Source organism: Ovis canadensis, chromosome 1 (genome assembly GCF_042477335.2).
Source record: "Ovis canadensis isolate MfBH-ARS-UI-01 breed Bighorn chromosome 1, ARS-UI_OviCan_v2, whole genome shotgun sequence".
Lineage (NCBI taxonomy): Eukaryota > Metazoa > Chordata > Mammalia > Artiodactyla > Bovidae > Ovis > Ovis canadensis.
In genome coordinates, this window is record NC_091245.1 from 21,673,342 (window position 1) to 21,697,100 (window position 23,759).

The 23,759-nt window shown below is 50.5% G+C and overlaps 1 protein-coding gene across 1 annotated transcript; it reads left to right on the top strand.

The window, feature by feature from the left end:
- The first annotated feature begins 456 nt into the window (after positions 1-456).
- On the top strand, positions 457-17,691 carry LOC138429034 (fatty-acid amide hydrolase 1-like). Its single transcript, XM_069570112.1, has 11 exons — positions 457-1,833; positions 3,452-3,492; positions 3,923-4,047; positions 5,169-5,294; positions 5,946-6,043; positions 6,364-6,463; positions 6,897-6,940; positions 7,651-7,690; positions 8,096-8,204; positions 15,608-15,753; positions 17,339-17,691. The coding sequence occupies exons 1-11, from the start codon at positions 1,748-1,750 to the stop codon at positions 17,465-17,467; spliced, it is 1,044 nt and encodes a 347-aa protein (XP_069426213.1). The 5' UTR covers positions 457-1,747; the 3' UTR covers positions 17,468-17,691.
- Positions 17,692-23,759: the final 6,068 nt, after the last annotated feature.

The window sequence follows — 23,759 nt, forward strand, 5'->3', positions numbered from 1 at the left end:
CCAGGAACATGTGAGGAGTACTCTGTGTCCACCTAGGCATGATGTTGATGGTGGGGGGGGGGGGCCCTGAGTGGAGCAGTGTGATATCTGCTTGCCCCGTCTCTGCAGGAGCCAGAGCTGGACCCCAAGCCCATTCTGGAGCTGCCGCTGGAGAAGCTGGTCCAGAAGCTGCTTGCTGATGAGCTGAGTTTGGAGAGTGTCCTCTGCAGCTACCTAGAGGAGGTGCGGTCCCAGTCAGAGCCCAATCTTGGGCTCTGGGTGGAATAGCTGGGGGCCAGGTGTGACCCTGTGGCATTGCAGCCAGCTTGGGAGGGAGCTTGTGCCACAGTCCTGTCACCTCTGCCCTGAGTCAGGATGGGCAGAGGGGCTGGGGTGACTCAGTGTCCTGCCCCTGGTCATGCCCTGAGCCCCTCTCTGGCTTCCCTCAATGATGCTCAGGCAATGAAGGTACACCAGGAGGTGAATTGCCTGACAGATTTCCTAGATGAATGTGAGGAACAGTTGCAGGCATTGAAGAAACTCAAGAAGAGTGAGCGAGGACTCCTCTATGGAGTCCCCATCAGCCTCAAGGACGTCTATGACTGCATGGTGAGCCCTGGGGATACACGTGCATGTGTACATGTGAGCATCTGAGTGTGTGACATTGGGCAAGTCACTTGCCCAATCTAGGCCCCAAGGTTAGAAAGCGGCCAGCTGGAAACCAAACCAGCAGTCAGGCTCCCAAACCCAATCTCTTCACCACTGATCTCTCCTGTCACTCATGAATCTTAAGGCTGCAGTGCCCGCATCTCAGCAGGAGAGAGAATGCTTGTGAGCGGACTGGAGTGCCGGAGAGAATCTGTTCGGTGGCTGGTTCCACTCTGACCCCCAGGGGCTGGAGCTTGTGTCACTTCCCTGCAGGGCCATGACTCTACGTGTGGCCTGGCCCAGTTCCTGGAGAAGCCGGCAGCCAAGGACGGAGTCGTCGTGAAAGTGTTAAAGGCTCAGGGAGCTATTCCCTTTGTTAAGACCAACATCTCCCAGACGCTGCTCAGGTCTCTGCAACAGGCAGGCCAACCCGGGCTGGGGCTGGGGCCGGGACCGGGGCTGGGACCAAGGCTGGGCCCAGGATGAAGCTGCTGCTGAAGGGCTGAGGGTGAGGTGGGGGCTGGTCATGTAGACCTTGGGATGGAGGTTCTTGGGCAAGTCTTTTCTGCCCTCTGAGCCTCAGTGTCCTTATCTGACAACATGTGTGTGGACTCATGGTCTTTAAGGGCCCTCAGGCCCAGAGGCACTGAAAAGTTACACCTCTGTTTCTACTCCAGCTCTCTAGTTGTTCTCATTCCTTATTCTCCTCCCACCACACTCAGCCTGTAGTGTATCTGTTTCTATCTGTTTTTGTAACCTGTTCCCCACTATTTAGCAGAGCTGCTGGCTCCTTGATCTTCATTTTAGGAGTCCTGGTTGGTCTCTCCTGCAGCAGCAGCCTCTCGCCTCAACTGAAGGGACACCAGGAGGTTCCTGGCCTGCAGGGGGAGCTCATCGGTCCTGGGGCTGACTCCGAGGGAGGTTGGCCTCTCTATGGGCAGTGCAGTCTTCTCCAGTTATACCTTCCCCTCCCAGCCCCATTTCTTCTGCTTCCCTCAGCTTTGATTGCAGCAACCCCATCTATGGACAGACTCTGAACCCTCAGAACTTAAAGAAGACACCTGGAGGCTCCTCAGGGGGTGAAGGAGCTCTCCTGGCAAAAGGGGGTTCCATCCTGGGCATGGGTACAGACACCGGAGGCAGTATCCGTATTCCAGCCAGCTTTTGTGGTGTCTGTGGTATCCGGGTCACAGGATACCGCCTCAGGTACTTGGTGGTGGGGGGCCTGGGTAGGCTCAGCCCAGTCTGGAGAAACTAGGGGTCTTGTCCATATAACGATTATCATTAGCTCAGTAGTAGGGGAAGTGGATGAGGTAGGAGGGCTTCCGGTAACTCCTGCCTCAGCCCCACAGCTAAACACACCATGTTTCGTACAGGAGGGAGTGGGATAGACTGTCCACTCATTCATTATTTCATTAATTCATTCATCCATCCATCTGTTCATTTACCCCCCCTTTTCCTTCCTCATACATCAATCCATCTATTTATCCATCTATATCAATTTCTCATCCATTCATGCATCCATGCAGTCGCCATCCCAGTTTCTATCCATCAAACAATTTCACCATTCATCTGCCATTTAATTTATTTAAAAAATATTTATTGAGTGTTTACTCTGTGCCAGACACTGATCTATGCACTTGGAATGCATCAGTGAACAAAATGGACAATATCCAAGCCTCTGAAGAACTTACATTCTTCCTCCCATTCATTTATTCATTCAGTGAGACAGTTATCTCTCCATCTACCTACTCAACCAGCCATCCATCAATCCACGTTTGCCTCCATTCATCCATTCACCCACCAATCCATCCATATTTCCATTAATTTTTCCATCTCTTTTGCACTCACTCATACATCTATCCACCCATCCACCCATATTTCAAGCCCACTCTGACCACCTACACTGTGTGGCCCTATACAGGGACACAGAACACTCTCAGACCCAGCCCCGGGCCCTGTTGTGCTCTTTAACATCCAACTGGCTTTATACCTGGTGCAAAGAGCTGACTCATTTGAAAAGACCCTGATGCTGGGCAAGATTGAAGGCAGGAGGAGAAGGGGACGACAGAGGATGAGATGGTTGGATGGTATCACTGACTCAATGGACATGAGTTTAGGTAAACTCCAGGAGTTGGTGATGGACAGGGAGGCCTGGCGTGCTGCGGTCCATGGGGTCGCAAAGAGCTGGACACGACTGAGCGACTGAACTGAACTGAATCCAGGCTTAAGAGAAGGTCTAAGAGAGGGATGAAGTTGACATTTTCTTCAATAGAATTTATTAAAGGCCAAGATTTTACACTTTTAGAAGCAGGTCAAAGGCAGGGAAGGCTCCCTGGAGAAGGCAGTATTTCAGCTTGGTTTTGAAGGATGGACATGCAGAGTTGGAGAAGCATCTTCAGTTCAGTTCAGTTCAGTCACTCAGCTGTGTCAGACTCTTTGCGACCCCATGGACTGCAGCATGCCAGGCTTCCCTGTCCATCATCAACTCCTGGAGCTTGATCAAACTCATGTCCATGGAGTAGCATCTAGGAGGCTGTAATTCTATAAGCAGCCTATTTTGCCTGGAACAATGTGTGAGTACGTATGGAAGGGCTAGAAAGGGAAGCTATGGAAAGAGTTGATAATTTAGAGCCTTGAAGGGAAGTAAAAGGGCTCAGATTTATTCTGTGGACAGTAAAGAGTCATGGGAGGGTTGAGGCAGCTCTTATTCTTCTGTGCTGGGCCCTGGGGGAGTGCACTGGCTGGATGTTCAAGCCTCTTTGGCACCTAAGTCCTTCCCTTCACGTGCTGAGCTGGGCTCTGGGTGGGTGGGGTTTTGCAGCAACTCCGGAGTTGCCTCTGCTGTCAAGGGCAGGAAAACAGGTAAGCTCTTGTCTGTGTTGGCCATAGCCATTCAAAGGCTACCTGTTTGCCTTTCTCCCAAGGACATTTCACTGTATCTCACACAGACCAGCCCCACCAGTGACCAAGGAGTATGGGGGAAGGTTCTGCTTGGCTTTCTAGTCCAGTGACTCTTGCCCCTTGGAGAGGAGCTTCCTGTTCCTTCACTTTCACCTCACTTGCTGGTCTCCTAGTGTTCTGCCCCAGAGGAGAATCTCCCTTCAGGCTGGAAGGTTGTTTGAGCTAGTCTGCCAGCTCCACTCATTCTCAACCCCTGACCTAAGACAGCCCCAGGGCCTCTTCACTTTTCCCTGATCATGGCCCTGGGTCCCCTCCTCTGAGGCCAGGCAGTGTGGGTCCCCAAAGCAGAAAGGCTGTGGCATGTCTGCCTCTTTCCACCCGCTCTGTACAGTGGTCACAGTGACTGGCCCCTTGGCCTGGGACGTGGAGAGCCTGGCACTGTGCCTGCGAGCACTGCTGAGTGAACACATGCACCGACTGGACCCCACCGTGCCCTTCCTGCCCTTCAGGGAGGAGGTGAGCTGGGTAGGGAGCAAGCCTGGAGGGCTCCCTCTCTTCTCCCTTCATTCCTCAACAACCAGCCACTAGGACCATTCCCTGTGAAGCTCTCCTTTCCCAGCCCAAGTGCAGTGAGCAGGAAGCCCGCATGCTCAGTCAGTTCATTCCCCAACCTGACCAGATGCCACCTGCTTTGGCTTCTGTGCCACCTGGAGCCACAGATGATATTACCCCAGAGAGGGACTCCATCATCATTTGCCCAACACAAAGGGGCAGTAAGCTCAGCAAGGGTGGTGTAGAGAGCCTGGTATCAAGGGAAGCTGGGTTGTTAGGCCTCTAGGTAACTCTGGCCAAGTCACATCTCTTCTCTAGGCCTCAGCCTCCACATTGGTACAATGAAGATGTTGAACCAGAATTTTGCTGTAGACCCTTCTAGCTCTGACTCTTCATTTTTGCATTAACTCACTCAGGCACGTTTATTGGTACCCACTAGGTGGTGGCTCTTTGTACTTCATCCCAACACTCACTCTATAGAATGAGCTTCACTCCTCCCATTTACAAGTGAGGAAACTGAAGGGAAGTGAAATGACCTTCTGATGATCACATAGTGGCTTGGAACTCAGCCCTGTCTGACTCCAGGATCTGCTGCCTAGGGAGTCTCTGTCTACTGTTCAGCCAGTGTCTATTCATCTGACTCCCTGCACGTACTGCAGTACAATCAGCCTGCAGTCACTGTCTGCTATCTATTATTCGCCTCTATTGGTCTCTTCATGCTCTTCCTCTCCTGACCCTTCTTTGGCTTTAAGATATTTGTGTCTGTTCATGTACTTACTTGCCTGCCTGCCCACTCACCACTCACCTCCATCCATTCATTTACCCACGCACCCATTTCTCTGTTTAACCCTTGCCCACTCACCCATTCACCATCTCATACACCCACCCATTCACTTGTGAATCTGTTTAACTATCCACTCCAGCTACCCAATCAGTCATGTCCCCATCCATTTCTTCCTCTTCTGGAGAGTTCTTCAGAGGACCTAAACCCTGGAGAGTATATAGGGAGGCTTCAAGGGGCCCTTGGAATGAGGCCACCTTGTCTTCTGGCCAATCTCCCCTAACCCAGCCCCTCTTTCCCCAAGGTGTACTCCAGTAACCGTCCCCTTCGAATTGGCTACTACGAATCAGATGGCTTCACCCAGCCATCACCTAGCATGGCCAGGGCCGTGAAGCTCACATGCAGGTTGCTCCGGGATGCAGGACACCAGGTAGGCTTACTTGGCCCTTGGAAGGGAGGCCAGGTCAGTGAGAATTCTGGGTTTGTCCATTCTTGGGGAGCAAGGTTATATCTGAGTTTGTGCTAGTGAGATCATTGTGTTTCCCCTAGGCTTCCTGGAGGCCGATGGAGTGGAGGTGGGGGCAGGGTGGGTCCCATCCTGTGAGGAAGGCATCCCCCTTCAGTAGCAGCATCTCTGAGACTCACTCCTATAATTCCTAGAGCTTGGGTTTCTGTTGTCTCCATCAAATGGCTGTAAGGAGCCTCTTGTCCTCAGAGTGGCCCTCTTCTTCCCCTACTTCCCATGCCCCAGTGGCTTGTCCCTGCCCCGCCACCCTTTGAGAATTGCTGAGGCAGTCTCTTCAACTCTATGAGCCTCAAGTTGCTACTGACTGGGTGGCTGTGATGATTGAATGAGCTCCCAATAAAGCACTTGGCAAGGGGCTGGATCACAGATAAGCAAGCAGCTCAAATTCTGCCTTATCTCTGTGGAGGGGGTAAGGGAATGGGCAGAGCATAAAGGCTTCCCAAGCTTGCTGAGGAGCTGCTATGGTATTCTCTCTTTAAATCCTGAGGGATGCAGAGAGAACATGGGGCAGAGCAGGAGGAGCTCCAGGCCCTGACTCGGCCTCTCTCTCCCCAGGTCATCCCCTTCTCTGTCCCCCGAACAGAGTATGCCTTCTTTCACCTGTTCCTAGGGAGTCTGTTTGCTGATGAAGGGGCCAGCCTTCTGGAGAAACTGTATGTCTGCTGGGACTCGGATGTGGGGTGTGATGGAAATGGGGTTGAGGAAAGGGCTGGTGGCAGCCTGAGCCCTAGGTGGGGAGCTGCGGGCCTGGGCTGCTTTGGTGCCTCTGGCTCATTGTGTGACCATAAGCAGCAAGTCACCCAACCAAGCTCTGCCTTCAGGATGCACATGTTCTGGGGTGGTGCTGCTGGGAACAGAGTATTTCTTTGGGTCAAACCTCTCTCTGTAGCTTATCTACAGAGGGGAAGCTGATGGCTGGGTGATGGCCAGCTGAAGGCCATAACTGACCAGCTGTTTGTCTGTGGTTCCTCAGTAAGGGGGACATTGTGGACCCCTCCATGAAGAACACAGTCACCTCTCTCAGGTTGCCAGACTCACTCAAACGTTTCCTGGCCTGGATCTGGAAGTATATCGTGAGTGTGGGTTCAGAGTGGGAGGGGCTGGAGGGGGAGGGGCCCAGAGAGGACAAGGGGCTCAGAAAGGGGAGGGGGCTCCCTTGGGGGTGAGGGGTGGGGTGGGGGTGGGGGTCAGGTCAGAGAGGAAGATGAGGCCCAGAGAATGTGGTGGTTCAGAGAAAGGCTCGATGGGAGAGGAACTGCAAGAAGGGAGATGGGGGCCAAAAGAGAGCAATGCTGTCAGAGAGGGAAGGGGGCTTCAGAGAAGCTCAGAGAGATGGGGCTTCAGCGAGAGGGAAGGGGATTGAGAGAGGGGGATCAGGGTTTGGTGCTGTGGTCAGGGGCATGCGGGGGAACGGGGCAGAGTTTCTCTTCCCAGACCCCTGTCCTGGGCAGGTGGCATTGCCCTATGGTTTCTGAAAGTGCCCTCCCCCTCTCTCCCCACCTCCAGGAGCCCCGGGTTAGCCAGGGTTTAGAAACGTTGTGTGGAGTAGGGTAAGTGATCAAGCCTCCTCAGGTCCAATTCACAAGGGGTTTCCTTGGGAACTGGGTGAGGGTCATGTGGCTGGGGGCCTTGTCCACTGTAAGCAGGGCTGTTTAAGGCTTTGGAATCTAATTAGGGCTTTAGAATTATGCCCAACATGGGGTTAATTTAGACTTTTGGGTGGGACTGGGGTTTTATTTGGAGTTGAACTCTTGAGTACACACTAGAATTGAGTTAGATTGGGATAAAAGTTGGGCCTGAGTTGAAGTTAGGTTTGGGTCAGGGTTGAGGTTAAGATTGGAGTTGGGGTGGGGATATGATTGGGAGAGGAGTCTGGTTTGGGTTTGCTGTTGGGCTTGGCCTGGTGGGCTTGGCCTGGTGGGCTTGGAATTAAGGGGCTGGTTGGAACCGGGGCTAGAGCAGCCTGAGGGTTGATCTGGGGCCTCACGGTTTAGGGGAAGGGACCTGGGGTTTTGAGGGAGCCTGTGGGTCCCTGTCACAGGTAGTAGGGCTTTGACCAGGGGACGGGTCCTCTTGGGAACATTGGACAGATAATGGATCTTGGCCAGGGGACAAGATACAGGGTGATTCCCAGCCCATCAGCTGATTTGCAGCCTGCATAGAGTCCAGAACTTGCCTCCTGGGTGTCATGTCCCCGTTTGTATAAAAAGCAGTCCTCCCATGCTGACCTTTGGACTTCTCCTTCTTCCTCATTCCCCAGGACACCCAAGAAACTGTGGGAGCTGCACACAGCAGTGGAGGTAATACATGCCTGGGGAGACCTTGAGAGACTGCCAGAACTGGGGCAGCAGACCCCTGGGTGGCAACAGGAGTAGCCCAGTAGATGGTAGATCTCTGTCTTGGCCTTCAGGGCAGGCCCAGCTGCACCCGGGTGATGACCAGGAGGTTAATGTAGTCTGTCTCCCTGGGACCAGGATGATACATTGTCCCCAGATCACTGTAGCTTGAGATTGTCCTTCCCATCCCTCCTCCTTGGCCCCTGGGAAGACCCTGACTTCCCCTTACCACCCCCATCTCAGTCTGCACCTCACAGCCTGGGAATTCTTCCTGGTGTTTAACTGACTCAGCCTGGCGGCATCTGATTTTGTCCTGCAAACAGTGACCCCTGCCAGTCTCACCTTTCCTGCCTTCCACTATTCCTGCAGGAATATCAGCAAGAGTTCATAGCCAAGTGGAGGTCCCTGGATCTGGATGTGCTGCTGTCTCCAGCACTGGACCCCGCCTTCTTTGTTGGCTATCCTGCCAAGACACAAGGTGAGAGAACACTGAGTCCTTGGTAGGGAGTGGGGTGGGGGTGGGGTGTGGCATCCAGGACTTCTGAGTCCTCCCACAGCCTCTGGCCTTTACCTCTGATGTTAGTTCAGTTCAGTTCAGTCAATCAGTCGTGTCCGACTCTTTGCAACCCCATGAATCGCAGCACACCAGGCCTCCCTGTTCATCACCATCTCCCGGAGTTCACTCAGATTCACGTCCATCGAGTCCATGATGCTGTCCAGCCATCTCATCCTCTGTTGTCCCCTTCTCCTCCTGCCCCCAATCCCTCCTACCATCAGAGTCTTTTCCAATGAGTCAACTCTTCGCATGAGGTGGCCAAAGTACTGGAGTGTCAGCTTTAGCATCATTCCTTCCAAAGAACACCCAGGGCTGATCTCCTTCAGAATGGACTGGTTGGATCTCCTTGCAGTCCAAGGGACTCTCAAGAGTCTTCTCCAACACTGCAGTTCAAAAGCATCAATTCTTCAGTGCTCAGCCTTCTTCACAGTCCAACTCTCACATCCATACATGACCACAGGAAAAACCATAGCCTTGACTAGACGGACCTTAATCGGCAAAGTAATGTCTCTGCTTTTGAATATACTATCTAGGTTGGTCATAACTTTTCTTCCAAGGAGTAAGCGTCTTTTAATTTCATGGCTGCAGTCAGCATCTGCAGTGATTTTGGAGCCCCCAAAAATAAAGTCTGACACTGTTTCCACTGTTTCCCCATCTATTTCCCATGATGTGATGGGACCAGATGCCATGATCTTTGTTTTCTGAATGTTGAGCTTTAAGCCAACTTTTAAAAAATTTTCTTAAACGGAGATAAAATTCAGATAACGTATATTCACCATTTAAAGCGTTTAACTCAGTGGTTTTTAGTATATTCAGAATGTCATGCAACCACCACCACTATCTGGTTCCAGAACATTTTAATCATCTTGAAAAGAAGCCCCGTAACTGTTACCAGTCCCTACCTGCCGGGGTCCAGCCCTGGGCGATCCAAGGAATTTGAAGTGGGGACAATGTCGGTGTCTGAGGAATTAATTGCTTAATTAAAGATATGGAGGGAGATTAGAAAGAAATAGTGTAGTAGGAAAATAAGTGGAGAAAAGATGCTGAATAACTTGGTTTACACGGAAAACCAATAAAGCTCCAAGACAAGGAGTTTGCACCACCTATGTAGGCCACTGGCGCCCTCTTGAATAGTGGAGGGTGCCTCGCCTTGGGCTCCCTCTCGCGTGGGTCTTAGAAGCCAGGGCAAGCAAGTAGACATGGCGAGCCTCCACAGTCTAGATGGGAATTCAGTCAGAAAAGAAGAGAACGAGAAAAGACCTCACGGGGGAAACCAGTCTTTCCAGGAACTGATCCGTTTCTTTATTTTTCAGGTCCACTTTTATACTTTTAGTTGTACATAGAGATAAATGTAAGAAACAGTCACGCAGGGTCAGCTGCTCCGACCCTTATCAGCATACCTTTGTTCTTATAAGGGTCTTACATTTGTTTTATAATATCTTCTGGTCTGGAGACCGATTAACATTTTATGGCCCCACCTTTCTTCTATTGATAAAGGTTAATTGAGCAGAAAACTTGTTTCCCCTTAAGATCTATTTAGTCTTAAGATAGTGATAAAGTTACATTTTTACATAGCAAGGATACAATGATTTATAACAAAGAAAGAGGAGTACAGTGATCTATAACAAAAGAGAAAATTCATTAACTCAAAAAGTCTAGTATTGCTAACATCAAAGCTACTATATTTCTTTTTCTACATTCCAATTACATTGATTAACATACTCCCAGGTGCCTAAGGATATGAAGGCCTGGTGGCAATCATTAACTCAGCAATGAAACCCCTCACCAACATAATTTCTAACTAACTTGCTAATACTATACTAATAATTTTCTAACTTCTCAAAAGAATCTGTTTTTAGAAAGTTTAAAGTATCTCGTGCCTCTCATGGTTGGGAGGCTGTAAACAATCATACGTGGCCGGATAATCCTATCAGGCAGGCTAGAGAGCCATCAGAGGAGTTTTTGGACTGAAACACACCCAGGAGATTTATTAACTGGAGTCCTAAGTTAACTCCTTTAAAGAGAGAGGTGGTGGGGGATAGCCCCCTGTAATGTCAGAAGTATAGGTGAAAGGCATAATGCAGGAAGGCAGGCAGACTCTGGTTTTGGGGGCAGATGCATGAGCAGATTCAGCGAGGCTCCCTTAAGGCCCGACTCACCTCTGCCTGTCGGGCCCCTTAACTTCATGACCTTTGCCACGGGCAGGACTCCTCTTGCCGGCTCCTGGCACCTACCAATTTTCATTCCCTTTGTTTGTTTGTTCATTTGTTTTGGCTTCATTGTGAAGTTTCTGGGATCTCAGTTCTCTGAACAGGGACCGGACCTGTGCCCCTGCAGTGGAAGCATGGAGTCCTAACCACTGGACCACCAGGGGATTTCCTCCATTCACTTAAACATTTTTTTTTTTTAATTTATTTCACTGCACTGGATCTTACTCGCATCATGCAGGATCTAGTTTCCTGACCGGGGATTGAACCTGGGCTTTTTGCCTTGGGAGCACGGAGTCTTAGCCACTGGATTACCGAGGAAGTCCCTCCATTCACTTTTTAAATGAACTTTATTGAAGTATAATTTACATGAGATAAAATTCACCAGTTTTAAGTAACTTGGTGAATTTTAACATATGTATGTATACGTGTATCAGTTCAGTTGCTCAATCATGTCCAACTCTGTGACCCCATGGACTGCAGCACGCCAGGCTTCCCTGTCCATCAAACTCCCAGAGCTTGTTCAAACCCCTGTCCATCAAGTTGGTGATGCCATCCAACCGTCTCATCCTCTGTCTTCCCCTTCTCCTCCACGACCTAATCACAATAGAGGCTATTTCCATCATTAGCCAAATTTCCTTCATGTTCTGTTGCGTTTCATGCCACCACTGGTCTGCTTTCTGTCACTATAGTTTTGCCTCATCTAGGATTTCATATAAGGAAAATCAAAAGGTATGAGGCACAGGGGTCTGGCTTCTTTCTCTTAGCATATCCATTCACTCTTAACATGCTTTCTGCAGCCTCACTTCCAGAGGTGGCCTCAGCCCAGTAGCCCACCTGCAGATGCAAGCAAGCCTCAACACAGGGCAGCCACCTATGTGTAGCACAGGTGCTGGTCTCAGAGGCGATGCCATGCAGAATGCAAACCCCCCTCAAGCCTGGGCTCTTCTCCTCTGGGTCCCCCTACAGCAGTTGCCCAAGGCATACCCCACAGTTGGCTCTGCTCTAGTGTCTTCTGTCCACCTCCCTGACACTCTGATGCTCACTCCCTGCACACAGGTGGCTGCTGAGAGGAGCTACCTTTTCAACTCAGGATTGCACTCCAGCCCTCTTGGAGCCCTGAGTACTTGAGGGCATGGCTGCATCCTCTGCCAGCCACTAGTTGTGTATCTGTCTGCCTCCTTGGTTTCCCATTTGTGCACGGAATAGTAATCTTCATCTCACAGAGGAAGGGAGGAGTCAAGGACTCAGCAGTGTAGAGAGGGGAGTGCAGTGCCTGGCACTGAGTAAGGCTTTGCAGTGTGGATTCTTTTTACTAAAAAAAAAAATTATTGGCACATAGTGATTTACAATGTTGTCTTAGCTTCAGGTGTATAGCAAAGTGAATATATACATGTACCCTGTGAGCCACAACTGACTCAGTCAAATTTTTTAAAAAATTAGAAAAAAAAACCCCACAATGTAATGAGGCCAGGGGGGCTTTCCTGTTGGCACAGATGGTAAATAATCTGCCTTTAATGCAAGAGACCCAGGTTTGACCCCTGGAGAAGAGTGGCAACCCACTCCAGTACTCTTGCCTGGAGAAACCCATGGACAGAGGAACCTAGCAGGCTACAGTCCATGGGGTTGCAAAGACACGGACACGACTGAGCAACTAACACACATACATATACCCACTCTTTTTTTTTTAGATTCTTTTCCCACATAGGCCATTACAGAGTACTGAGTAGAGTTTCCTATGCTATGCAGCCAGTTCTTATTTGTTATATATTTTATATATAATAGTGTGTATTGGTTAAGTCATGTCTGACTCTTTGCGACCCATGGACTGGAGCATGTCAGGCTTCCCTGTCCGTCATCAACTCCCGGAGCTTGCCCAAACTCATGTCCATACAGTCGGTGATGCCATCCAACCTTCTCATCCTCTGTCATCCCCTTCTCCTCCTGCCTTCAATCTTTCCTACCATCAGGGTCTTTTCCAGTGAGCCAGTTCTTCACATCAGGCGGCCAAAGTATTGGAACTTCAGCTTCAGCATCAGTCCTTCCAATGAATGTTCAGGCCTGATTTCCTTTACAATTGACTGGCTTGATCTCCTTGCAGTCCAAGGGACTCTCAAGAGTCTTCTCCAACACCACAGTTCAAAAGCATCAATTCTTTGGCGCTCAGCTTTCTTTATAGTCCAACTCTCACATCCATACGTGACTACTGGAAAAACCACAGCTTTGACTAGATGGACATTTGCTGGCAAAGTAATGTCTCTGCTTTTTAATATGCTGTCTAGGTTTTTCATAGCTTTTCTTCTAAGGAGCAAGTGTCTTTTAATTCATGGCTGCAATCACCATCTGCAGTGATTTTGGAGCCCAAGAAAATAAAGTCCATCACTGTTTCCCCATCTATTTGTCTTAAAGAGATGGGATCAGATGCCATGATCTTAGTTTTATGAATGTTGAGTTTTAAGCCAGCTTTTTCACTCTCCTCTTTCACGTTCATCAAGAAGCTCTTTAGTTCCTCTTCGCTCTCTGCCATAAAGGTGGTGTCATTTACATATCTGAAGTTATTGATATTTCTCCCAGGAGTCTTGATTCCAGCTTGTGCTTCATCCAGCCCAGTATTTCACATGATGTACTCTGTATATAAGTTAAATAAGCAGGGTGACAATATACAGCCTTGACATACTCCTTTCCCAATTTGGAACAATATTTTTGTTCCATGACTAGTTCTAACTGTTGCTTTTTGACCTGCATAGATTTCTTAGGAGGCAGGTAAGGTGGTCTGGTATTCCCATCTCTTTAAGAATTTTCCACAGTTTGTTGTGATCCACACAGTCAAAGGCTTTGGTGTAGTCAATGAAGCAGAAGTTTTTTTGAATTCTCTTGCTTTTTCTGTGATCCAACAGATATTCACAATTTAATCTCTGGCTTTTCTGCCTTTTCTAAATCCAGCTTGAACATCTGGAGGTTCTCAGTTCACCTACTGCTGAAGCTTTGCTTGGAGAATTTTGAGCATTACTTTGCTAGCATGTGAAGTGAAGTGAAGTTGCTCAGTCGTGTCCGACTCTTTGCGACCCCATGGACTGGCTCCTCCATCCATGGGATTTTCCAGGCAAGAGTGCTGGAGTGGATTGCCATTTCCTTCTCCAGGGGATCTTCCTGACCCAGGAATCGAACCTGGGTCTCCTGCATTGCAGGCAGACACTTTACCGTCTGAGCCACCAGGGAAGGATGAGTGTAATTGTGTGGTAGTTTGAGCATTCTTTGGCATTGCCTTTCTTTGGGGTTAGAGTGAAAACTGACCTTTTCCAGTCCTTGGCCACTGCTGAGTTTTCCAAATTTGCTGGCATATTGAGTGCAGCACTTTCACAGCATCATCTTTCAGGATTTGAAATAGCTCAGCTGGAATTCTATCACCTCCACCAGCTTTGTTCGTAGTGATGCTTTGTAAGGCCTGCTTGACTTCACATTCCAGGATGTCTGGCTCTAGGCGAGTGATCACACCATCATGGTTATCTGGATCATTAAGATCTTTTTTGTATAGTTCTTCCGTGTATTCTTGCCACCTCTTCTTAATATCTTCTGCTTCTCTTAGGTCCATATCACTTCTTTCCTTTATTGTGCCCATCGTTGCATGAAATGTTCCCTTGGTATCTCTAATTTTCTTGAAGAAATCTCTAGTCTTTCCCATTCTATTGTTTTCCTCTATTTATTTGCGTTGAGCTCTGAGGAAGGCTTTCTTATCTCTCTTTGCTATTCTTTGGAACTCTGCATTCACATGGATATACGTTTCCTTTTCTCCTTTGCCTTTTGCTTTTCCTCTTTTCTCAGCTATTTGTAAGGCCTCCTCTGACAACCATTTTGCCTTTTTGCATTTCTTTTTCTTAGGGCTGATTTGATCACTGCCTCCTGTACAACGTTACAATCTTCCATCTGTAGTTCTTCAGGCACGCCTCAGATCTAATCCCATGAATCTATTTGTCACTTCCACTGTATATGTCCATCAAAATCTCCCAATTTATCCCTCCCCCACCCTTTTGATGACCATAAGCTTGTTTTTTATATTCATGACTCCATTTCTGTTTCATAAATAAGTTCTTTTGTATTATTTGTTTTAGAATCCACATATAAGCAATATCATATGGTATTTGTCCTTCTGCGTCTGACTTACTTCACTCATTATGACAATCTCTAGGTCCATCCATGCAGCAAATGACATAATTTGTTCTTTTTATGGCTAAGTAATATTCCATTGTATGTACATACCACATCTTCTTTTCCATTCCTCTGTCAATAGACATTTAGGCTTGTCCATACCTTGGCTACTGTAAACAGTGCTGCGGTGAACACTGAGGTGCATGTATCTTTTTGAATTATGGATTTCTCTGCATATATGCGCAGGAGTGGGATTGCTGGATCATAGAATAGCTCTATTTTAAGTTTTTAAGGGACCTCCATACTGTTCTCCATACTGGTTGCACCGATTTACATTCATACCAACAGTGTAGATAAGAGGGTCCCCTTTTCTCCATATCCTCTCCAGCATTTATTTTTTGAGTTTTTGATGATGGCCATTCTGACCTGTGTGTGGTGATACCTCGTTGTAGTTTTGATTTGCCTTTCCCTAGTAATTAGTGACGTTGAGTATCTTTTCATGTGCTTTCTGCCCATCTGCACAGAGCAGATTCTGACTCTCTCCTTCCCTCCACGGTGGGGAGCAGTAGGCAGCTGTTAGACCAACTCCCTGCACTGAAACAGCTATTGCAAGCAGAAGGCTGCGGTTCCAAGAAAGATCCCAAGGGGGCACCCACCCACATTCTGTCCCTCCTGTCTTCTTCTTTTTTAAAAAAGGTAATCAGTTATTTATTTGGCCGCCTCCGGTCTTGGTTGCAGCACTCAGAGTTCTCACTGTGTCATGCGGGATCTTTTGTTGCAGCACAGACTCTCTAGTTGCGGTGCTTGGGCTCAGTTGCTCCGAGGGTTGGGGGCTCTCAGTTCTCTGACCAGGGATTGAACCCACATCCCCTGCATTGCAAGGAGGATTCTTAACTAGTGGGCCGTTAGGGAAGTCCCTTGAGTCTTTTCTGAGCTGATCATTTTCCTGAGCTTACCTGGATCTTCCTACAGAAAGCAGTTTCTACTTGGGTCTTTACAACCTCCTGAACTTCCCTGCCGGCATAGTGCCTGTCACCACCGTGACGCCACAGGACGAGAAGGAACTGGCCTTCTACAGAGGCTACTACAGAGATAGGTTCGACAAAAGTTTCCAGGAGGTCAGTTTCCCTCTCTGCCTCTCCTGCTGTTGGGGTGGGGTGGGGCTGGTCCCTCTTAGTGTTTCTCTTTACCACCTCAGCTACAGTTTCACCCCATCACTGAAGACACACTATTTTGACCTCCAAGTCAGCCTCTGTCCTTGCGAGGGGAGAATCACTGTGCAAAAGCAATGGTTTCCTTAACACTTCTGTAGGGAAGGTCGATCCCAGAGACGGGGCGGTGAAGAAAGGTGAAGGCTAGGAGGTTACTGTGAAGATTACAAGGTGAAGGTACTGGTTAGCAGGTCACTATGTATCTGAACTGGACACAAGTTTTTTTCTCTAGGAAGACAGGATTTGGACTTCCCTTGTGGCCTGCAATGTGGGAGACCTGGGTTCTATCCCTGGATTGGGAAGATCCCCTGGAGAAGGGAAAGGCTACCCACTCCAGTATTCTGGCCTGGAGAATTCCATGGACTCTATATACAGTCCATGGGGTCGCAGAGTCTGACATGACTGAGCGACTTTCACTTTCACTTTTCGTTCTATTTTCACTTTGTGGGGTTGTGTTAAAGGTTAAATCGAAAAAAAAGTGAAGCAATTAGCATAATGCCCTGTATGTAGGAACTGTTATAAATGCTATTACTAATTCAGAGAGGGCTTCACAAAGGAAATATTTCTATGGACCTATTGAATTCATGGTCTAAAATAACAGCCCCGACTTGAGTGAGAGAGAGGAAGAGAGAGAGGGAAAGAGAGAAACCGGCCCTGAAAAGTATGCATGTGTCTGAGTCAGACATTAAGTAACTTATTTTTCCTGGAAATTGATTTTAGTGCTAGAGTTACCCAGTGGAACTGCTGACCTGAATTCTGTGAGAATAACAATAACGATACTATCTAATGTGTCTTGAGCTCTTACTCTGTTCCAAGAGCTGTTTAAAAGTGCTGTATATATATTAAATCATTAAATCCCACAACTGTCCCATGAGGTTTTCCAAATGAGGAAATGAAAGAACAGATAGGTTAAGGGACTCGACCAAAGCCATATAGCCAGCTGGAGGGAAGGAGCCAGGACTCAAAGCCATGGGACCTGGCTCCAGAGACCAAGGCAAGTGAGGGCTTATATGGTATCATCTTGAAGCGATGAAAACATGTTTGAATGCCTACAAGTATGTTTGATTTTCATGGCAGGGACTCAGGCTCAACTCCCATGTTCCTGGAGTTGTGTTTGGGGATCAAGGCACCCCTTTCCTTGCAGAAGTGCAATCAGGCCTTGGGTCAGGGATTTGCACATTCTCTTTTCCTTTGCTGAGGACACGGGCTGGATACTCAGTTTTATATTTCATCCTTAGAGTCAGCTGTCTACACAGGAAGCAAGTTTTCCATCCTAACCCTGGAGAATTGTAGCCAAAGCAGAACAGTTTTTCCAGGTTTTGCTGAGAGTTGAGGAAGCCTGGAACTCTGAGATCCGTGACATGTCTGCCTTAATATAGACCGGGAGTGAGATATTTGGGTTAATACACACCTATGGGTGGTGAGGGTGGCTGGGCAAGGGGCCTGTGAGCAGGAAGCAGGCTCTGAGTCCACAGGCCCTCTCCCCCTGCAGGCGCTGAGAGGATCTGTGGGGCTTTCAGTGGCTGTGCAGTGCATCGCTTTGCCATGGGAAGAGGAACTGTGTCTCCGGTTCATGAAGGAGGTGGAGACCTTAGTCAAGAACAAGATGGAACCCAAGTGATAAGACACTCCTCCTCCTGGAGGTCTTTCTACATCCTCATCCAAGTCTGCTCTCAATGTTCCTTCCTTCTCATGAATACCAGATCCGCCTTATTTCTCCTCCTCCTGGAAGCCCACCAGAAGTTTTCTTTGTTGTCCCTCTGTGTGGCTGCTCAGTACACAGAATTCCCAGATTATCCCAGCATGGGGAGCAGGGTGACGTGTTCAATAAACATTTTGACGGGCTGGCTTTGTGATCTCTGGTCTAGATGGGGAGGTAGGGCTATAGACTTCGAGTGGCCTTCTACTTCCAGCTGCTCTCCTCCAGTTCAGTCTCTGAGATGCTATCCCAGACTGCAAGAGAGGGGAGAGGGCCCCAAACTGAGAGCTGGGAGACCTGGTCCAAGTCCTGGCTCTGCCACTGGTTTGGTGTGTGATGCCAGGCAAGTTACTTCCCCTCTCTGGACCTGTCTTATCATCTACAAATTGAGGGGGTTAGATTTGATGTAGTCTGTCCTACCTGCCAGTACTTGACTATTATGGGAGAGGTGATCCCTAGGCACTTTTCTGATCAAGAACTTGCCATGGCTCCCACGTTCTAGAGAAAGTTCCATAGAGCAAGGCCGTGGGAGTGAAACCAAGTCAGAACAGAGCCTGTGTTAGGAGTTAATCCCCCACTCACAGTCCAGTGCTTTGCCCACGAGCTGCTAAATCTTTTGACCTGACACCCAGCACCTCCTGAGGACCTCTACCGCCTCTCTGGCATGGCTCCACCACGGCGTAACCTCCCTCCATTCTCTCAAACTGGGCCTTCTTGCCAGCACAAGGTGTGCCTGTGCCTCTGTTCATACTGTTCTCTTCAACTAAACGTCACCACTGTCTTCGCTGCCCTTCAAGTCCTATGTCGAATGTCGCTTCCTCCGGGAAGCCTTCCTTCTTTGAGCCCTCAGTCTCCTCCATGACTTTCCGTTCACCTGAGCTCTCTCGAGGTTCTCCCTCAACAAAACTTCCCCTTCCTGTATCCCATTCCTCTTTGTAGCCCTACTTCCAGTCAGCTAGGCAAACTTAGGAACTCATTCCTCCCTGTGCTTGATAGCCCAGACCTCCTGGAGATACTATCCCAGTGCAAATAAATGGAATTCACCCATCCATTCATTCATTCTGCATTTGTTGAGCACCTCCTCAGGAACAAAAATGATGGAATTTTAGGCAGAAAAAAGGCCTGAGTTGAACTAAGATGGAGACCCCAGGAATCATACCAAAAAGGCTGCCCTGACTCCACTTACAATAGAAACAACCCTCTGGGGTGTCCATGTGCAGGCTGGACAGGGCTACTGCTGGCCTCACCTTGGCCTCCACCTCTCTTCAGGCTCTAGCACAGAGTCTGAGTTCTCTGCAGGAGAAGGGTCCTCATGGTACCTTCTCAGTCAGGGTTAGCATGGCTTCTTCTCTGTCCTTTCTCTCCCATAAGAGGGAAGTCTAAGAGGCTCAGGCCTTCCCAGATGGCTCAGCAGGTAAGGAACCTGCCTGCAAAGCAGGAGACTCGATTTGATGCTTGGGTCAGGAAAATCCCCTGCAGAAGGAAATGACAACCCACTCCAGTATTCTTGCCTGAAAAAAACCCATGGACAGAGGAGCCTGGTGGGCTGCAGCCCAAAGGGTCGCAAAGAGTTGGACATGACTGTGCAGCTGAGGATGCACGCATAGCAAGCACTCAAGTCTTTGGCTTCCCTGGTGGCTCAGCTGGTAAAGAACCCATCTGCCAACACTGGAGATGCAAGAGACACAGGTTCAATCCCTGGGTTGGCAAGATCCCTTGGAGAAGGAGATGGCAACCCACTCCAGCATTCTTGCCTGGGAAATCCCATAGACAGAGAAGCCTGCCTGGCTACAGTCCATAGGGTCATAAAAGAGTACCACACGATTGAGCACCAACACACACACCTTGTCAAGAGGCTCAGGGAAGTGGAGGAGCAGAGAGGTTTTCTATCTCAAATGCCTCCTGCTTCCCTTTCCCTACACCCCGCTGGCCGCACAAGTCTGGGCACCAGGGGGCAGCATTGAGCTTCACATAGTCCAGACACATTACCTGGCCTTCTCCCGTGTCATCAGGTCTTTTCCAGTCTTAGCTCCATTGCCAAGAAAATTAGTGGGATGAGATGTAGTGAGACAGGAGGACCAGGAATAGACCAGGTGCAGATTTTAGGAGATGGGGAAAAAATCCTATTTTTGGCTAAAATTAGCTTGGGGAAAGGAAGTCGCAGATACCAGCTCAAGGAGCATAGTTAAATGGGAACCCTCGCCCTGAGCCAGACTTCCTGCAGGCTGGGCTGCTCTCATTTCTCCTGAGCTGAAGTTTGGGGTCAACAGCAGCCTTCCTCCCCAGCCCCAGCTCCAGCTCCAGCGCTGACTTCTAACCTCTCACTTCCTGCCAGCACCGTTTTCAGCTGAAGCCACTCCCCCCACCCCCACCCCCGGTCTGCCTGGCCGTAGCCCTGGCTTTCTCAGAGCCTTTCTTCCTAGGGGCTTCTTCGAGGTGCCAGAGACAGGACATCGCCTCCCCGCTCCTCTTCCCGCTCCTACTACTTCCCGTCGTGGGGAGCTTCATCTGGGTGCCCACAGGCCCAGGTTTTGGCTCTGCTTCCTCCAAGGCCTTGGGCAAGTCTCCCAGCTTCTTCAAGCCTCAGTTTCTTCTGTAAGGCGGAAATAGTGATCGCATCTGAGGCCCAGTCATGGCCTCAGGATAAGACCTCCACAGAAGGTGAAGGCCAGGTGGGAGAGGAAGAGGGCTGCCCCTCCTCATCCTAGGGGTCACTAGGGGGCGAGAAGTCGGTTCAGGTCTCCGAGTCTATGTCCAGAATCCCCAGCTCTTCCTGGGGAGGCCATCCTGAGAGCTTTAGCCTGGTTCGCTCATGGAGAGGGGTTGAGCTCAGAGCCAGGAAATCTCCCCATGGGCGTGGTTGGTTCTACGGAGGTTGCGACTGAGGCCCCAGACTAGGACCCTTTAGGAAGCGGGACCTGGGGTTCCGGCCCTGTTTCTGCGCTGTGGGATGCAGATAAGACCTATCGCCTTTCTGGGCCTCAGTTTCCCCTTCGGCTACAAGAGGAAGGGGTGTCCGTCTCCTCCCCATCCATCTCGAAGGCTCTGACGGTCCGCCTCGCTTTGCTGCCCATGGCGCTGTCCTGGCCTCTGCGCCCCACTCCCCGCACTCAGATTTCATTCCCCCGCGCCGGGTCTCGCGTGGGCCAGACAGACGGACCCGGCGGAGGCGGCCTTCCCCGCCCTCACAACAGCGGGACGGCCGGCCGGACGCCACGCGCCGGAGTCCGGCCGGCTCCCCGACCGCTCCGCCGCTCGCAGCTCCGCGCACGGGCCGCCCCGCCCGCCGCCCTCCCCGGGCGCCCGCATTAAAGCGCATATGCAAGCCATGAATTATCAACTGAAAGGAGTCAATTACCGGCTCTAAAAACGAGTGTCTGCGCCCGGAGCGCCCGGGGCCATCCGCCTATTTACGGAGCGATTTCCCCCGCCCGGCCTCGGGAGGCAGAGGCGGGAGAGACGCAGCCGGAGACCGGGAGGGAGAGAGCGACAACGGGGAAGAGAAGCTGGAAGGAAGAGAGCTAGAGTCCCGCAGAGACAGGGGGGCGAGACCGAGAGACAGAGATCTGGAGAAACGCGCCGAGAAGCGGACAGGCAGAGCCGGCTTGATTCCTTCTCCGCAGAGCCGGGCTGGTAGAGGTGGAGCAGCTCCTCCCCACGTCCAGGTGGAGACCCGGTCCTCCTGGGCTAAGGGAGGCTGGACTGCTGGCTGGGGCCCTGGGGGTAGATGTGGGGCTCTGATAGGGTGGGGAGCATAGTTCGCAGAGGAGCCTGTCCTGGCAGGAAACTGGGGAGCAGGTTGCGGTGCATTCAGGTGACCGGGAGCACTAGGTGAAAATCAGGGACGAAGTGAGGACAGAGCCTGATGCGGAGGTCTCTGTGCGGCCTCTCAGCACGGAAAGAGGAGAGGTGAAACCAGCCAGGCCCAGGGGCTCAGGAAGTCTTGTCTGCCTCCCAGGCTCCCCTTTCTGGAAACGTTTTTTTCCTACTGGGCTCCTGCTCATTCTTTGACTCTGGGCCTCTCCAGCTGCTCTACCTGCCTTAGCCTAAGCACACACTCCATTTTGTTCTATGATCCAGGTGTGACTTTTTTCCATGAGGTTTCAGTCAAGTACCATACAGGCAGGGCCTTGGTGAGTGTTATGCCCTGTGGAAGGAGCAACATACTACTGAATGGATGAAGGAGTGAGGGGGGCTGGAGGGGCCCTTGGCCAGGTCTGAGGCTGTAACCAAGACCAAGAGTTTGGATGGGAAAAGCCAAGTACAAACCACTCTATGCAGATCACTTGAAAGTCTTCCAGCAACCCTGGTGCTGGGCTGAGTTCACAGTTCCTGAGTCTAGCACTTGCTCCGCAAAGGGTGAGGGCAGGAGCAGTGCATGGAGGGGAGGGGTTGGGGCCGAGGAGCTTAGGCCTGGTCACCAGCACCAGCAAGTTGCCGCCCTGGCTCCCAGTGCTTTGCCTTTAGGGTTTCAGGGCCCCTTCTTCTGCAGTGGGTGGGGACAGGCAACCCCCAGGAGGGAGGAAGGAGTAGAGCTTAAAGGGCAGAGGGTAAAGTCTAGGCTTGGGAATCAAGCAGAGCCCCTTCTTTTCTAGCTGTGTGGCTTCTGATAGCCTCTTAACTTCTGAGCCTCAGGTTCCTTCCTGATAAAATGGGGACAGTGCAATCCACTTTTGCACGGGTGTTCTCATGTGTGCATAGCACTTTGCCTCAGAGGGGAAGACCCTGCCTAAAGTAAGACTAAGAATAGCTGCCACCTATCGAGGCTTGCGGGTGTCAAGCACTGTGACGAGTGAGTTCTTTCTCTTCTTCCCAACAGCTTTCTGAGGTTGTGAAGTCACTTTGCAGACAAGAAAATTCAAAGAAGGGCAGGGATTGGGAACTGGCAGCGTCAAGGTTTGAAGTCAGGTCTGACTCCAGATCCTCCTTCATCCCCATGCCCCAGGGCCTCCCAGGCTTGGAACGCCCCATCCACCCCCATCCTGTCCCTTCAGCCCTTCCAGTCTGACTGAGCCCAGGTCTACTGAGGGGGCCATGGAAAGGTGAACAGGTCAGCTCAGGTCTGGCAGAGGTGGCCCCTGGGGTCTTGTTCCCACCACGGTAGTGGGGTGGGGGCCGGCTTCTGGCCTAATGAGTCTGCAGCCTTGCTACCCCATTAGCGGGCAGCCAGAGGGGGTGTCTGCAAGCGCCAACACTGGGGTTCTTGTAGCCACTCGCCTATTAATGGCTGGTGGCTTTACAGTGATTTATTAGGGCTTCCTCATTTCCCCTTGGTCTGCTATAAACATATTTATATCACCAGAGTGACCGATAAATTTCCCTTATGAATCCCGTTATCTCCCCCATTAACCATCCGTCACCTTTTATGCGGCCACAATGGGCTGGGCCAGGGCACGGGGGCTGGGTGGGAGGCCCTCGGCCTGCAGCCTGTGGGCCTAGTGAACTCTTCACCTCCCCCACTGCTCCCCAGACAGAGCAACCACTGCTGCCTTGGAGCTGCCTCCAGAATGAGGGCAAGGGCCTCAGAACACCCTGGACAGGGCGGCTTCTTCCTGGGTCTTAAAATGGGGAGGTCCCTCTTGGGGCTACCCTGAGTCTCCCCGTGTAGCTCTGGCTCCCTCTCTTCCAAGTGAGCAAGAGTCCTCTGAAGCTGCTATCACTGCTCTTCCTTCCCTCCCTACCCTCAGCTCTCACCCTCATCCCTCTAAGTGCCCCAGAAAGCTAAGACACAGTTGTGGTGGTACCTGGGGCCAGATGCCAACTGGCATTTACCAAGCATCTCCTCTGTGCTAGTCACTTTATACCCATGATTTCCTGTGATCCTTACCACAGTCCTGGGGCCAGACATTCGTAGCTTTGTTTGCCAGATAAGGAAATGAGGACTTCCCTTGTGGCTCAGATGGTAAAACGTCTGTCTACAATTCAGGAGACCCAGGTTCGATCCCTGGGTCGGGAAGGTCCTCTGGAGAAGGAAATGGCAATCCATTCCAGTACTCTTGCCTGGAAAATCCCATGGATGGGGGAGCGTGGTAGGCTACAGTCCATGGGGTAGCAAAGAGTCGGACACGACTGAGCGACTTCACTTGGTCTTGCCAGAGAAGGAAATGAGGCTCAGAGACATTAAATAAAGAGCCCAAGGTCACCCAGCCCAAGGGCAGAACTGTAACGTGGGGCCTTTCTGGCCCTAAAGCTTATGCTTTCAATTACCGCATTT

What these genes read in the sequence shown, in the direction of transcription:
- LOC138429034 (XM_069570112.1), top strand. Translation starts at nt 1,748, where the DNA reads ATGGGTACAGACACCGGAGGCAGTATCCGTATTCCAGCCAGCTTTTGT. An exon ending in GAAACGTTGTGTGGAGTAGG is followed by an intron (nt 6,941 to 7,650) that starts GTAAGTGATCAA and finishes CTCATTCCCCAG; the next exon opens with GACACCCAAGAAACTGTGGG. An exon ending in TCGACAAAAGTTTCCAGGAG is followed by an intron (nt 15,754 to 17,338) that starts GTCAGTTTCCCT and finishes CTCCCCCTGCAG; the next exon opens with GCGCTGAGAGGATCTGTGGG.